Genomic DNA, 16,902 nt, shown 5'->3' on the forward strand with positions numbered 1-16,902 from the left:
CCTCTGCCCTATGCAGAGTTCATTTATTTCACCCATACTTCCTGTAAACACCCAAGAATAGGTTTTGTCTTTTTGGAATTGGATGACTTTACTTAGAATTATCTTCTCCAACTACATTCATTTACCTGAAAATGTAATAATTTTATTTTCTTTTATTGCTCAGTAATATTCCATTGGGTATATATGCCACTTTTTTATCCCTTGATCTACTGAAAGGCATGTACGTTGTCTCCACAGTTTAGCTATTGTGAATTGTGCTGCTATAAACACTGGTGTGGCTTTCTCCCTGTAATATGTTTTTTGTAAGTCTTTTGGGTATAGACCAAGAAGACTGATAGCTGGGTCAAATGATGGTTTCATTCTCAGTTTTCCAAGTAATCTCCACACTGCTTTTTATACCAGCTGCACTAATGTGCAGTCCCACCAGCTATGTATGAGTGTACCTTTGTCCCCACATCCTCACCAAACTTATTGTTGTTTGTCTTCATAATAGTTGCCATTCTGATTGGAGTGAGATGACATCTTTGAGTAGTTTTTATTTGCATTTCTCTAATTTCTAGAGATAATGAATATTTTTATTCATATATTTGTTTGTTTTGTTTTTGGTGCTTATCTTTATGAGTTCTTTATATATCTTAGAGATTAGTGCTCCATATGATATATGAGGGGTAAAAATTTGCTCCCAAGATGTAGGCTCTGTATTTACCACACAGATTGTTTCTTTTCCTGAGGAGAAACTTTTTAGTTTGAGTTTTTCTTGATTTTAATTTTTGTGCCACAGGAGTCTTATTAAGGAAATTGGAGTCTAATAACACATGAAGAAGATTAGGGCCTACTTTTTCGTTTATTAAATGAAGAGTCTTTGGTTTAATTCCTATGTCCTTGATCCATTTTGGTTTAATTCCCCTGCCCTTGATCCACATTGGATGTGTGTTGAGAGATAGGGGTTTAATTTTATCATGCTGCATATAGATTTCCAGTTTTCCCAGAACCATTTGTTGAAGAGGCTGTCTTTTCTCAGGTTTATTTTTTGTCACCTTTGTCTAAGAAACATTCTGGAATAGAAAAATATGCAAATACAGGTTCTCTTTATTTATCAGAAAACATTATTATATTTCTCATCACTAACAACATAAAATATGTTAATTTGAAAACAAAACCCATATAAAATTATTTCTTCTTTTTATTTTTTAAATTTTTTTAAATTAATTTTTATTGTAGGTTGTTCAAAACATTACATAGTTCTTGATATATCATATTTCACACTTTGATTCAAGTGGGATATGAGCTCCCATTTTTACCCCATATACAGATTGCAGAATCATATCAGTTGCACAACCATTGATTTACATATTGCCATTCTAGTGTCTGTTGTATTCTGCTGCCTTTCCTATACTCTACTATCCCCCCTACCCCCTCCCCTCCCCTCTTCTCTCTCTACCACTGTACTGTAATTCATTTCTCCCCCTTATATTTTGCCTCCTTTCCCCTCACTTCCTCTTGTATGTAATTTTGTATACCCCTGAGGGTCTCCTTCCATTTACATGCAATTTCCCTTCTCTCTCCATTTCCCTCCCACCTCTCATCCCTCTTTAATGTTAATCTTCTTCTCATGCTCTTCATCCCTACTCTGTTCTTAGTTACTCTCCTTATATCAGAGAAGACCTTTGGCATTTGTTTTTAAGGGATTGGCTAGCTTCACTTAGCATAATCTGCTCTAATGCCATCCATTTACCTCCAAATTCTATGATTTTTTCATTTCTTAATGCAGAGTAATACTCCATTGTGTATAAATGCCACATTTTTTAATCCATTCATCTATTGAAGGGCATCTAGGATGGTTCCACAGTCTTGCTATTGTAAATTGTGCTGCTATGAACATGGATGTAGCAGTGTCCCGATAGTGTGCTCTTTTTAGGTCTTTAGGGAATAGACCGAGTAGGGGAATAGCTGGATCAAATGTGGTTCCATTCAGAGCTTTCCAAGAAATCTCCATACTGCTTTCCAAATGGGCCGCACCAATTTGCAGTCCCACCAGCAATGTACAAGAGTACCCTTTTCCCCACATCCTCGCCAGCACTTGTTGTTGTTTGACTTCCTAATGGCTGCCAATCTTACTGGAGTGAGATGGTATCTTAGGGTGGTTTTGATTTGCATTTCTCTGACTGCTAGAGATGGTGAGCATTTTTTCATATACTTGTAGATTGATTGTATGTCCTCCTCTGAGAAATTTCTGTTCAGGTCCTTGGCCCATTTGTTGATTGGGTTATTTGTTATCCCATTGTCTAATTTTTTTTTAGTTCTTTGTATATTCTGGATATTAGGGCCCTGTCTGAAGCGAGAGGAGTAAAGATTTGTTCCCAGGACGTAGGCTCCCTATTTACCTCTCTTATTGTTTCTTTTGCTGAGAAAAAACTTTTTAGTTTGAGTAAGACCAATTTGTTGATTCTAGTTATTAGCTCTTGTGCTATGGGTGTCCTATTGAGGAATTTGGAGCCCGACCCCACAGTATGTAGATCATAGCCAACCTTTTTTTCTATCAGACGCCATGTCTCTGATTTGATATCAAGTTCCTTGATCCACTTTGAGTTAACTTTTGTGCATGGCGAGAGAAAGGGATTCAGTTTCATTTTGTTGCATATGGATTTCCAGTTTTCCCAACACCATTTGTTGAAGATGCTATCCTTCTTCCATTGCATGCTTTTAGCCCCTTTATCGAATATAAGATAGTTGTAGTTTTGTGGATTGGTTTCTGTGTCCTCTATTCTGTACCATTGGTCCACTCGCCTGTTTTGGTACCAGTACCATGCTGTTTTTGTTACTATTGCTCTGTAGTATAGTTTGAAGTCTGGTATAGCTATACCACCTGATTCACACTTCCTGCTTAGCATTGTTTTTGCTATTCTGGGTCTTTTATTTTTCCATATGAATTTCATGATTGCTTTCTCTATTTCTACAAGAAATGCCGTTGGGATTTTGATTGGCATTGCATTAAACCTATAGAAAACTTTTGGTAATATCGCCATTTTGATGATGTTAGTTCTACCTATCCATGAACAAGGAATATTTTTCCATCTTCTAAGATCTTCTTCTATTTCTCTCTTTAGGGTTCTGTAGTTTTCATTGTATAAGCCTTTCACCTCTTTTGTTAGGTTGATTACCAAGTATTTTATTTTAATTGAGGATATTGTGAATAGGGTAGTTGTCCTCATTTCCATTTCAGAGGATTTGTCGCTGATATACAGGAATGCCTTTGATTTATGCGTGTTGATTTTATATCCTGCACTTTGCTGAATTCATTTATTAGCTCTAATAGTTTCTTTGTAGACCCTTTTGTCTGCTAGGTATAGAATCATGTCATCTGCAAATAGTGATAATTTGAGTTCTTCTTTTCCTATTTTTATGCCTTTAATTTCTTTCATCTGTCTAATTGCTCTGGCCAGTGATTCGAGAACTATGTTGAACAGAAGTGGTAAGAGAGGGCATCCCTGTCTTGTTCCAGATTTTAGAGGGAATGTCTTCAGTTTTTCTCCATTCAGAATGATGCTAGCCTGAGGCTTAGCATAGATTTCGCTTACAATATTGAGGTATGCTCCTGTTATCGCTAGTTTTTCTAGAGTTTTGAACATAAAGGGATGCTGTACTTTGTCGAATGCTTTTTCTGCATCTATTGATGATCTTATGGTTCTTATTTTTAAGCCTATTGATGTGGTGAATAACATTTATTGATTTCCGTATATTGAACCAACCTTGCATCCCAGGGATAAATCCTACCTGATCATGGTGCACAATTTTTTTGATATGTTTTTGTATCCGGTTCGCCAGAAGTTTATTGAGGATTTTTGCATCTAGGTTCATTAGAGATATTGGTCTGTAGTTTTCTTTCTTTGAAGTGTCTTTGTCTGGTTTAGGAATCAGGGTGATGTTGGCCTCATAGAATGAATTTGGAAGTTCTCCCTCTTTTTCTGAAATAGCTTGAAAAGTATTGGTATTATTTCCTCTTTAAAGGTTTTGTAAAACTCTGCTGTATACCAATCCGGTCCTGGGCTTTTCTTAGTTGGTAGTCTTTTGATGGTTTCTTCTATTTCCTCAATTGATATTGGTCTGTTTAGGTTGTCAATATCCTCCTGACTCAATCTGGGCAAATCATATGACTTAAGAAATTTATTGATGCCTTCACTATCTTCTATTTTATTGGAGTATAAGGATTCAAAATAATTTCTGATAATCTTCTGTATTTCTGAAGTGTCTGTTGTGATATTGCCTTTTTCATCCCGTATGCTAGTAATTTGAGTTCTCTCTCTTCTTCTCTTCGTTAGCGTGGCTAAGGGTCTGTCGATTTTATTTATTTTTTCAAAGAACCAACTTTTAGTTCTGTCAATTTTTTTCAATTGTTTCTTTTCTTTCGATTTCATTAATTACAGCTCTAATTTTAATTATTTCTTGTCTTCTACTGCTTTTGCTGTTGTTTTGCTCTTCTTTTTCTAGGATTTTGAGTTGAAGTATTAGATCATTTATTTGTTGGTTTTTTCTTTTTTTAAGAAACGAATTCCAAGCAATGAATTTTCCTCTTAGAACTGCTTTCAATGTGTCCCATAGATTCCGATATGTTGTGTCTGTGTTTTCATTTATCTCTAAGAATTTTTTAATTTCCTCCTTGATGTCTTCTATATCCCAATGATCATTCAGTAACGTATTGTTCATTCTCCAAGTGATGCAAGATTTTTCCTTACTTCTTTTATCGTTGATTTTCAATTTCATTCCATTATGATCAGATAAGATGCATGCTATTATCTCTACTCCTTTATATTGTCTAAGAGTTGCCCTGTGACATAATATATAATCTATTTTTGAGAAGGATACATGTGCTGCTGAGAAAAAAGTGTAACTGCTTGATGTTGGGTGGTATATTCTATATATGTCAATTAAGTCTAGGTTATTAATTATGTTATTGAGTTCTATAGTTTCCTTATTCAACTTTTGTTTGGAAGATCTGTTCAGTGGTGAGAGAGGTGTGTTGAAGTCTCCCATGATTATTGTATAGTGGTCTGTTAGACTCTTGAACTTGAGAAGAGTTTGTTTGATGAACATAGCTGCACCATTGTTTGGGGCATATATATTTATGATTGTTATGTCTTGTTGGTGTATGGTTCCCTTGAGGATTATGTAGTGTCCCTTTTATCCCTTTTGATTGACTTTGGCTTGAAATCTATTTTATTTGATATGAGTATGGACACTCCTACTTGTTTCTGAAGTCCATATGAGTGATATGATTTTTTCCAACCTTTCACCTTCAGTGTATTTATGTCTTTTCCTATCAAATGCGTCTCCTGAAGGTAGCATATTGTTGGTCTTGTTTTGTGATCCATTTTACTAGCGTGTGTCTCTTAATTAGTGAGTTTAAGACATTAACATTTAGGCTTATTATTGAGATATGGGTTCTTCTTCCAGCCATATTTGTTTATTTATGTTACTAAACATGTTTTTTTTTCCTCTTTGATTTCCCCCCCCCCCATAACTGTACTACCTACCACTGTTGGTTTTCATTGATATTTTCCATTTCCTCTTCCTGTAATATTTTTCCAAGGATGTTTTGTAGAGATGGTTTCTAGCTACAAATTCTTTTAACTTTTGTTTATCGTGGAAGGTTTTAATTTCATCTTCCATCCTGAAGCTTAATTTCACTGGATACACAATTCTTGGTTGGAACTCATTTTCTTTCAGTGTTTGAAATATGTTATTCCAGGATCTTCCAGCTTTCAGAGTCTGTGTTGAAAGATTCGCTGTTATCGTGATTGGTTTACCCTAAATGTAATCTGGTTTCTTTCTCTTGTCGCTTTTAAAATTCTCTCCTTATTCTGTGTGTTGGGCATCTTCATTGTAATGTGTCTAGGTGTGGATCTCTTATGATTTTGCACATTCGGCGTCCTGTAGGCTTCTAGGATTTGGGATTCTGTCTCATTCTTCAAGTCTGGGAAGTTTTCTCGTATTATTTCATTGAATAGATTGCTCATTCCTTTGGTTTGGACCTCCAAAACTTCCTGTATCCCAATGACTCTTAAGTTTGGTCTCTTTATGTTATCCCATATTTTTTGGATTTTCTGGTCATGGTTTCTTAACAGTCTAGCTGAGCTGTCTATGTTTTTTTAAAGTTGAAATACTTTGTCTTCATTGTCTGATGTTCTATCTTCTAAGTGTTCTACTCTGCTGGTAGTATTCTCAATTGGGTTTTTAAGTTGGTTTATTGCTTCCTGCATTTCTAGGATTTCTGTTTGTTGGTTTTTTATAACCTCTATCTCCCTGTATAATTGATCTTTTGCTTCTTGGATTTGTTTATGTAATTCATTGTCGAAGTGGTCAAAGTGGTCTTTCATTGTCTGATTTTGCTGTCTAATGTCTTCGTTGAGACTCCAGATCATCTGAAGCATGTATATCCTGAATTCTTTATCTGACATTCCATCTGCTGCAGATATTACCTCTTCTAAATTTGAGTTGACCTGCATTGCTTGTGGTCCTTTCTTTCCTTGTCTTTTCATACTGTTTGCGTTTCTTTCTGCTTGGTGAAACTGTTGTGTTATTAATTTTTTTCCACTATATATTTATATTGTTCTTGTACAGTTGCAAATTCTCCCTCGCATGCGCGGGGGGTGGCCCTGCCCATCCTCCAATTGGGGAAATGTGCCTACCATGCCGGCAGGCCGCTGGGTCTGTTCTTTCGGTGTTCGCAGTTCCGCCACCCTTGCAGGAGCGGTCTGCGGCTCTGCCCCTCTGCAGGACAGTGGTCCTGTTCTGCCCGTGGGTTGCAGGTCTGCCTACTTTGTGGGCGCGGGCAGCGGCTCTGCCCCTCCGTGGGGCGCCTGGCTTCTTTTGTCTGTCAGTTGCATGTCTGTCTACCTAGCAGGTGCTGGTGGCAGCTCTGTCCCTTCCCCAACTGGGGCGATGGCGGGCCACTGGGCCTGTTCTCCTGGTGGGTCGCAGGTCTGCCTACTTTGCAGGCACGTGGGGCGGCTCTGCCCCTCCGCGGTTTGCTGGGCCTGACCTGCTGGTGGGTCTCAGGTCCACCTACCTTGCTGGTGCATGGGGCGGCTCTGCCCCTCCGTGGTTTCTGGGCCTGTTCTGTCGGTGGGTTGCAGTTCGGCCTAACTTGTAGGCGCAGGGGGCAGCTCTACCCCTTTGCGGGCCACTGGGCCTGTTCTGCCGGTGGGTCCAAGGTCTGCCAGTCTTGCAGGCACGGGGGGCCGCTCTGCCACTCTCAGGTTTCTGGGCCTGTTCTGCGGTGGGTCACAGGTCTGCCTACCTTGCAGGCTCGCGGTGACTCTGCCCCTCCCCCAACCGGGGTGATGTGTCTTGTGGGCCGCTGGGCCTGTTCTGTCGGTGGTCACGGTTCCACCTACCTTGCTGCAGCATGGGGCAGCTATGCCCCTCAACGGGTTTTTGGGCCTGACCTGCTGGTGGGTCGCAGGTCCGTCTACTTTGCATGTGTATGGGGTGGCTGTGCCCCTCCGCTGGTTGCTGGGCCTGTTCTGCTGGTAGGTCGCAGGTCCTCCTACCTTGCAGGGGCGTGGCGGCTCTGCCCTTCCCCCAACCGGGGCGATGTGTCTGGTGGGCCGCTGGGCCTGTTCTGTCAGTGGTCATGGTTCCGCCTACCTTGCAGACGTGCGGAGGCTCTGCCCCTCCCCCAACTGGTGCGATGGCGGGCCACTCTGCCTGTTCTGCCATTGGGTGGCAGATCCGCCTACTTTGCAGGCATTGGGGTGGTTCTCCATAACACTGTTTTTAATGACATAAGTTCTAATGAGATTTATAAGAGCTAGTTTTCACATAGGGGATTGACATCAATCATTCAACATGATACTTTTAATGTGGTACTGGGAATTGAAGTCAAGGACTTTTGCATGTAAGGCAAGCCCTTTACAACTGAGCTGTATCCGCAGCCCCAATAATTAGTTATCAGCAGTAAAATTGGTGAATAAATTTGCTTTATTAAAGCCCAGAGAGCAGCACATGTGAAGCAAAATGATGAGAATAAAAGCAGGTAAAGGAGAAAAATTCCTACATAATTCTATTGTGTAAATAAGAGTTGCAATAAATTATTTAATATTCAAAGAAGCACACACAAACCAAAAATATACTTGAGATATGCATAGCAAAATTATAAGTAATAACAAGTCTCATTGTATAGTGGTAACCATTAGGTGTAGAAGACACATGTGATCCATGAGACACATTCAGAACTTCTAACAGCCCACATGATTATTTGAATGACAGTCTCTAGAACTTTCTGTATTATTATTTAAACATACCTTAAAACAAGTACTTTATTTAATTTTTCTCACTCCTTCAGACCACAATGTCACAAGTCATTTTTAAATAAATGAAATAAAAATTTTAAATATTAGATTTAAACAAACCACTTAGGTATTTTCACACATTTAAATTACATGGCACAGAGTTATAACAAAAGAAACACTACAAAAGCAACTTAAGTGAATAGACTATTAATCCCACATTTCATAGAAAATCAGGCACATCAGGTTAAACTGTGCAACTGTATCCCCACATGGCTCAATTTAAAGTAATGACTGAAAGAATACTAATAAATTGAGGAAAATATTCTGCAAGATTCTTGCACTTTAAATGCCTTTCTAAGGGTTTAAAAATAGTCTCCTTTGCAACGTCTCAATTTTCACCAATGAACAAACACATGCCTAGAGTTAGTTTAATGTTCTGATCTGTGATGTCCGTTTTCCACAACCACTTTTTTTTAATTAGTGATTTAACCAAGCTGCAGTACACCACTGAGTTGCATTTCCAGAACTTTTGATTGTTTTTAAACATTGTTTTTAGTCAGGGACTCAACAAGTTGCTTAGTTCATATCAAAATTACTGAGACTGTACTAAAATTGGCCATTCTTCTTTTTCATTCTTTCAAATTACTGCAATTAATTACAGCTGTGTGCCATCACACTGGACACTGCAACCTCTTTTGATACCAAATGTGCAAATTTTCACATCAACCAACGTTTTAACAACTAGTTGTCCAATAATTCATTTCGGTTGACCCTTAATACATAAGCCTAATGTTTAGGGCTCACTTATGTAGAATTTCACTGACTTGAGGAGCACGTTGCAAGCCCCAGAATAATGTCTGTATTTGTGATCCATTTCCTATAAATTGGGAGTCTCTACAATTACACACTGAAATTACTCAATCTGATAGAACAACTCATGGAACAAAAGAGCACATTATGTATACCAGGTTCTTATAAAATATATAAACCAGAAAGATGACAATAAAAAAAAACATGCGTAGAGCATGAAAAAAAATGTCAGAGAAAGATGGGGCACTATATAGGCCATTTTAGGAAACAGCTTGTTTAAGATATTAAATCCTTCTGCTACAACAGTGAAGAGTCCTCTTTCTATTATGATTTAGAAGATCCTCCCTATTTTAAATATGATGATTCAGATACTCATTCTGCATATTCCTTTTTTCATTAAAAATTATTTGAACACTTTTACATTCAGTAGTCAGAACAAAATATTGTGACAAAATGTAACTTAAGGCTGTCCTTTGTGTACAACCCGTAGAACATTGAGCCATCTCATGTCAGCCCAAACATACAAAGCATTTAAAAAAAACTCCTAAGTTTTGGATGGATTAAGGGTAATTAATTTTTCATTTGGAATTTTGATTTATTTTTTTAATACCTGGACATTCTACAAGTGAGGTACATTCATAACCCTTTTTATTTATTTTCTTTTGAGGCAGGATCTCACTAAGTTGCTCAATTAACCTTGAATTTGTGACCTTTCTGCATTAACCTCCAAGTAGTTATAATTACTAGCATGTTCTAATATGTTCAGCATGATATTAATGATCTACCCTTCTTATACTTTTTAAATTTTCTCTTCCCTCTAAAATCAAGCCATTGGCAGCCTAATATTTGACATGTATCCATATCTTATATTTAATGATTTCCCAGTATTACAATATATATTTAGGGAAAAAAGCCACTTTTTACACATATCTGAATTTGTCTAATCTGACAGTCTTGAAGTAGATCAACAAAAAATAAAAAAAAAAAATTATAACCATGAATAAAATTAAGAACTAACTAAACCATCAGTGATGTTCTTTCATAGGCTTAAAAATTGATCATAGTGTGAATATAATATTATCCTGAAATTTGCCTGTATCTTTCCCCTTTGGAAACATTTTTCATCTTTCAAAAATTAGTGATACATTACATTTCATAGATAATGAGAATGTTAAACTTTCTCATAGCTAATGAGAATATCTCCATCCACTATCTTATTTGCTTAAATACTTACTGTAAACCCCAACGTTGAGGCACTGCATTATGCTAGGGTCCTAGAGCAGTTCCCAGGGAAGCTCAGGCGAGGTGGTTGGGATGCTGCTAAGGTCCTAGAGCAGGTCCCAGGGAACCTCAGGGAAGGTAGTTGAGGTGCTGCTGGGGTCCTAGAGCAGTTTCTAAGGAACCTCAGGGGGGGAGAGTAGGGTGCTTATTGGGTCCTAGAGCCATTCCAAGGGACCTCAGGGGAGGTGGTTGGGATGCCGCTGGGGTACTAGAGCAGTTCCCGTGGAACCTCAGGGGAGGTCATTGGGGTGTGGCTGAGGTCCTAGAGCCATTCCCAGGGAACTCAGGGGAAGTGGTTGGGATGCTGCTGGGGTCCTAGAGCAGCTTCAAGGGCCCTCAGGGGACATGGTTGGGTGCTGACTGGGGTTTTAGAGCAGTTCACAGGGACCCCACCATGTGGGATCGAGTGCTGAGTTTGTCCTCTCTGGGGAGTATCTGGTGGCTCATGTTCAGAAAGTAACAGTGATTAAAATGGATCAGTTTCTAATACTCTGTGTGGGGCATGTGTGGGGCTCATTTAGCATTCACCATGGCAAGGAGGGTGAGTGTCATCACCCACTATTCATGTACAGAGATGCCAAGTCGAAGCAGCTCAGGAATACTGACCTGGTCTCACTGGGAGTCAGCTGAACCCCAACCTGCTCCAGGTGCCTGTGTGATCCTCTCAGGCCCAACTGCCTTCTTCATCCTGTGTGACTCCTGCTGTCCTGGGGACCTGTGGATGGCATGCTTAGGGCTTCTTAAGCCTGCACAGCAAACTCAGCTTGGGTTGCCCAAGCTCACAGGAACCCTCCAGACATGGCTGCATTTTCCTCACAGCACTCTCCATTACAGTCTTAGCTGGTGGCAGAGCCAGGGACTGAGCCTGGCCCCTGGGTGGCCAGCCATGCTCTGCCTCCCAGGGGCAGTGTCTGGGCTCTGGCCTGCCCTGCAGTGGGTACACCTTCTGATCATGTTGCTTGGCTCTCCAGGTTGCTCATCTGGGAGGCCAGATAATGTGATCTGGTGCTGTGCTGGAGGGGTCAGCAAGGTGCAGACAAGGCCTGAGGCAGTCTGTGCATAGCTCGGTGGTGTGGCCATGGCCCCTGTGGATTTTAGTCCTGGAAGATACACAGACCCATTAGAGCCCTGTGGGCCCTCAACTGCTGTTGTCCTGTTCACACCTGACACGGTATTCTCGGGTGTGGCCTGGGTTGGTTGTGGTGCCTTTGCATTTGGACCATGAGTGTTTTCCCAGGGGTAATGGGGCCATGAGCTGGTGGACGCACTGACCTCACTCTCCTGCCTGTTGGGTATCAGTAGAGATGATGGAATCTGCTCTCCTAATATGGGCCATCTTTACTTTCACTGGGTGAAGTGGACAGTTTCCCTCCTTGGCCACCCACATAAGAGCCTGTCCAGTGACACCTCAGCAGGGTCCTCAAATGGAAAATGGGAGCAGAGAGCATGCCTTCCACCCAGTGGTACAAGGGTGCCATGGATCTATGAGAGGCTTCAGGCTGAGTCACCTGAAGCAGGAGGCCAGAGGCATCTTGGAGTTAGTTACTAAGTCATTTTCCTACTGTTAAATGGGTCCTGGAAAAGTGTGGCCATATTTTGGCCTGTGGCCCATGCCATCTGAGACTCACAGTCTATCCTGAGCTGTGTGCCTCCTTATTTCCTTGGGCTTAGGGCACAGCACTTGATACCAAGCAGTTCTTAAGTGTCAGGGGATGTTGAAAACAGTGAGTGAGAGACGGTGCTTGGCAGCCTTGAGGTTCTCTGAGTCCTGGTCACATGTTTCCTTAGCAGTCCCTACCCATGGCACACAGAGACCACTGTACTCACCCACTGGGAAGTTTGGAGATCTTGCCACCTGTGCACATTATAAGAACATCCAACAGGATCCAGACAGAGGGACAGAAAAGTCAGGGAGAGACTTGTGTCTCCAGTGGATGCCATCTCTCCTGGCCAAGGTTTCTAAGGAAATGCAAGGAACAAGAGATGGCAACCAAGCAGCTGGGAGTCTGAGGAAAGACTTTTCAGAGAGAGAGGGGGATGCAGAAGAGGTGGCAGCAGGAGGAGTTGGCAGAAAAGGAGGGCAGCTGGGGAGGGATCCATGTCAAGAAGGGGAGAGCAACAGGAGTGTAGGGTAGCAGGACAGTGGGCATCAGGAGGGGACAACACCGAATTTCCTTTTCTTTTAGTTAAAGAGACATGCCTGAGTCCCAAGTCCCACTGCACGGTTTCCTGGGAAAGCAGCAGCAGAAGCTTCATGCCACCCCCATGTCCCATCCTTCAATGCCTCAAATTCTGCTAAAAGAACATTACTCGCTTGGGCCATACTAGGGTTATAATTTTGACAAATTCTTTTAGAAATTTTTGAAAGTTTCAGCCACATGAAATCATGATGACTCATTTACCTTTCCTCACCCCACATTTTTTTTCTTTTTTAAAAGATTGAGTTAGAATTCATGTAATACAAAGTTAATAATTTCAAAGCCATCAATTCAGTGGCACTTAGCACATCACCCCAAAATGAAATTTGGTACCCACTAGTTAAGAAGTTCCTCCCCATTCCCCTGCTGTTTCTAGACCCTTGAGACAAGTGATCTGCATTTCTGTTTCTATGGTTCATCTTCTGTATGAATTATACCACTCAATATGTTCACTTTCCCACACTTCATAGAATAGTATTTTGATGGGCACTGTTGGAGCACGCATCATTCTTCAGCCATTTATACAGCTCAGTAATACTTCAAGGTCATGAATAGACCATGCTTTAGTTTTTCCTCAACAGTCAATGGACATTTGAGTTCTTGCAACCTGTACATATTATAAACAGCACTGGTCAGGTGGTGATACACAGCTTTAATAGGAGTCTTGGGAGGCTGGGGAGGAGGATTGCAAGTTCAAAGCCAGCCTTAGCAACCTAGCAAGTCCCCAAGCAATTTAGCAACCCCTGTCTCTAAACAAAATTTAAGAAGGGCTGTGGATGTGGCTCAATGACTAAGTGACCCTACATTCAATCACTGGTACCAAAACAAAACAAATCAAAAACCCCAAACAAACAAACAGTGCTGTTGTGCACATGTTTGTATGTGTATTTTACTGAGTTTCTTTTTTCAATTCTTTGGAGTCTAAGCCTAGGAGTGGGATTGCTGGGTCTTGTAGTCATTTTATAAGTATTCATTGTTATGTATATTAGGGGATCTCTTGCATCCATAAGTACACAAACACAATTTGGTTAACTTCACTCCCCAGTGCCTGCTCTTACACTCCCTCCTCCCTGCTTCTACTCCCTCCTCTTCTGGTTTTTCATCTATTTTTATGAGACCCTCCCCAGATTTTTCTTCCTTTTTTGCTTTCTAGTTTCCTCACAAGGGAAATCGTATGTGGGTCCTACAGTAGTTCTAGGTTAACATTTTGAGAAATTGGCAAACCATTTCCAGAGCAGCTGTGCCTTTTACATCCCCACCAGCAACATGTGAGGATCTGATCTCTCCAGGACCTCACCACCTCCTTTATGTCATGTTTTAACCAATGAGTGAGTGTGGAGTGGTGGCTCACTGTGGTCTTGATTTGCATTTCCCAGTGACTGATGATGCTGAGCATCTTCTCATGCACCTGTTGGCCCTCTGTATGTCTTCTTTGGAGAATTGTGTAGTCAAGACCTTTGCCTATTTTTTAATTGTATGATTTGTCTTTTTGTTATTGATTTGAAAGAATTCTTTGCATATTCTGAATATTAGACCTTATCAGACAGATATCTGTAGATTATTCCTCACATGTCACTGTCTACAGTATCTTCACTTTTGCTCATCTTGTTTTAACCAACAGCACCTTGGACCGTGTGTGGTCTGATGATTAATCTTGAGGGGATCTTGGCTCCCCAGATCTCAGCAGTGCCTGTCTTTGCTCTTTGACTACTGCACATGGGCCTCGTCTGCCTTTGGCATTTCTTTTGTGTGTTCATGGCAAAGACTGGCAGAGCCTTGCTGAGCATTCCCGGTCTTTGTGTGCTCAGTGCAGTGGCCTCTTGGGTCCCTGACGTGGCAGTGCCTGGCCTTCCTCATCCCATGGTGACTCTTCCCCACTTGCAGGTGAGGGGCAGAATCCATCTACTTCCCCACATACCCATCACACCCCATAAATCCCAGTGGTAGGAAGTGACCTGTACAAACTCAGAATAAACTGAAAATAAATAAAAATAGCCAACGCTTTGGGCTCCGATTGTCAGGCACTTGTAAAAATAACAGGACACTTTGTTTTCAGAGGAAAGCCACTCATGGTGTTCTGTCTCTTGGAGGAAGGATACAATGCCCACACTGCCCACTATGTGGTCGCGTTGGCCTGCAGAGTCAACCTGGGATGTTTTCTTGTAAATATTGTTTCTTACCTCACAGAATTAAGGTGGCAGCAGGCGTGAATATCACAGCCTTGAGAACCAGCAATGGAGACCAGTGGGCAGTGGACCACAGCAGCACCCAGATGATGACCATCCTGGCCTGCATGGGCCAACAGACACCCAGGGCAGGTGAATGCTGAGAGGCCCAAGGCAGTCGAGGGACTGGGGACAGTGTGGGAAGCCAGGGCTGGATGTGGCATCTAGACCAATGCAGCTCCACTGAGGAGACATGTTCTTTCCATATCAGTAGCCCAGCTTCTGAAGGGCTGTGAAGCAGGACACATAGGGCAGAGCTTGGTCCTTCTGTTCTTCATGCACAAAAGCCTAATGAGGTTGACAGTGTCCAGAGCCGCTGAGTTCACATTTATCACGGTGCAGGGTTTAATATCTAGTTTTAGATCATCTTTATTATTGTTGTTACTATTGTTTTTAACTAAGGGTTGATGAAGGTAGTGGGAAAAGCAGAATTGACATAAGAGGTGAGAGAAAAGTGGACATTTTATGGCAGACAGAGGGAAGCTCTGGCTTTTGGTCATTGTTCCTTACCACCTAAATAGTCATTGCTCTGATGTAACACCTGGGGACTGGTGCATGTCTTTGGGCTTAAGCTAGGTCCCTGGCGCTGCTGGCTGGCACCCTCTCTTCTCCAGCTGGGGCTCGAGCCTCAGGTATGTGAGCTGTGCTCAGCTGTGCCACAGAGAGAGGTCCTCAATGATAATGTTTCATTGGGACAAATGGTGGGTTACAGGATCCCTTGCCTGAAGCCTCGTCCCCTGCCCCATCCCATGTATGGAGAAAGCATCTTCATCTTGTGGAGCAAGGTTATTCAGGTTAATGACTATGGCAGCTGTGCAGAAACTGTCGCAGCTCAGGCCTCACCCTGGGTGAGGCACAAGCTCCTCATCTGGGCACACGAGCCCCTCGGGCAATTGCTCTGTCACCCTGCATTGTCATAGTCTTTTCTCTTCCCTTTCTTCTCTATTAGACTCTTTGAGAACCAAAGGCACAGGAGCTTTGGTGGGAGTGTGTGTGGTGGGGGCAACCTGTTCCATGGAGTGGCATGGTGTGGCTGCCTCTTCCTTGTGACCCTGACAGCATCAGCTGCAGTTTTGCTCTGCCTGCAATTTCAGAGGCAAGAGGGGCTCAGATGAGTGCTGGTTAGAAGCCTGTTAGGAACCACTGTCTGGGTGATCTGAACACCTCTCCCTTCAAACTCATTCCAATAGCCTCAGGTGACCACGATGTCCCTGGAAATCTATGTCTATCTGCTGAGCACCCTCAAATGCTGGGCACCCCAAGTCCAGAGCATCACCAAACCTTGAACATACCCAAATTCTGAGCACCCCAAGACTTGAGCACACCAAATTCCTGAATTTTTAATATTATCTCAGGGGATTCAGCTGCAAGTAATAGATCATCTGCCCACAGATAGCTGCTACAAAAGAATTTGGTCATCTTACATCTCAAGCAATTCATAGCTGGTTGGTCCTGTTATTGGTGACACACTGGTACCACATGCCTGCTATGTGTTTCTGTCCTTCTACTCAATTCCAGCCAGAGAATTGACTGCCATCTTCTACCTTATCTCCTCATGGTCACAAGATGGCTGCAGCTCTTCCAGGCATTGAAAAATTACCCAGAAATATTCATGGGTTGAAAAGGAGAGGGACTTGTCCTAAGTGTCTTCTTCTACAGTCTCCAGGGGAACCTTCACTTCAGAGCTCATCAGTAAACTGTGGGATCTCTGCCTTTGCCCAAGAAGCAGGTACTCTTGGGAAGTACCTGTTGGGTAATATTTTGGGCTTTGTAGTGGGAGATGGTCTCTGCCATCAGAAAATGAAGAGGGGAGAGTAGCTGATAGTACTCTTCAGAGTTGGTGTCTGTCAAGGGCTGTGACTTTATTCTGTTTTGCACAGTGTGTGATGCAGCTTTTCATTACTGTGACCAGGACACCTGACCCCTACAGCTCTGAGGAAAGAAGGTTTACTTTGTCTGACCACTTCAGAGGCTTCAGTTCATGGCTGGCCAAGTAGATGGCTTTGTTCCTGAGGTGAGGCAGAACATCATAGCTGGAGGGTGTGGTGAGGAGAGCTGCTCAGTCCCAGGCCTTGGGAGTGGAGAAGGCAGGAGCTG

At 42.0% G+C, this 16,902-nt stretch overlaps 1 protein-coding gene across 1 annotated transcript in view; it reads left to right on the forward strand.

Annotated features, from left to right (window-relative positions):
* LOC143385900 (uncharacterized) overlaps positions 1 to 16,902 on the forward strand; it is a 99,265-nt gene that overhangs the window by 69,815 nt on the left and 12,548 nt on the right. Inside the window, exons 3-4 of the mRNA XM_077108252.1 lie at positions 14,768 to 14,898; positions 15,378 to 15,437. Coding sequence (XP_076964367.1) covers positions 14,768 to 14,898; positions 15,378 to 15,437 — 191 coding nt within the window. The remainder of the gene's footprint in view (positions 1 to 14,767; positions 14,899 to 15,377; positions 15,438 to 16,902) is intronic.

The sequence above is a fragment of the Callospermophilus lateralis genome, unplaced genomic scaffold (genome assembly GCF_048772815.1).
Source record: "Callospermophilus lateralis isolate mCalLat2 unplaced genomic scaffold, mCalLat2.hap1 Scaffold_2745, whole genome shotgun sequence".
NCBI lineage: Eukaryota > Metazoa > Chordata > Mammalia > Rodentia > Sciuridae > Callospermophilus > Callospermophilus lateralis.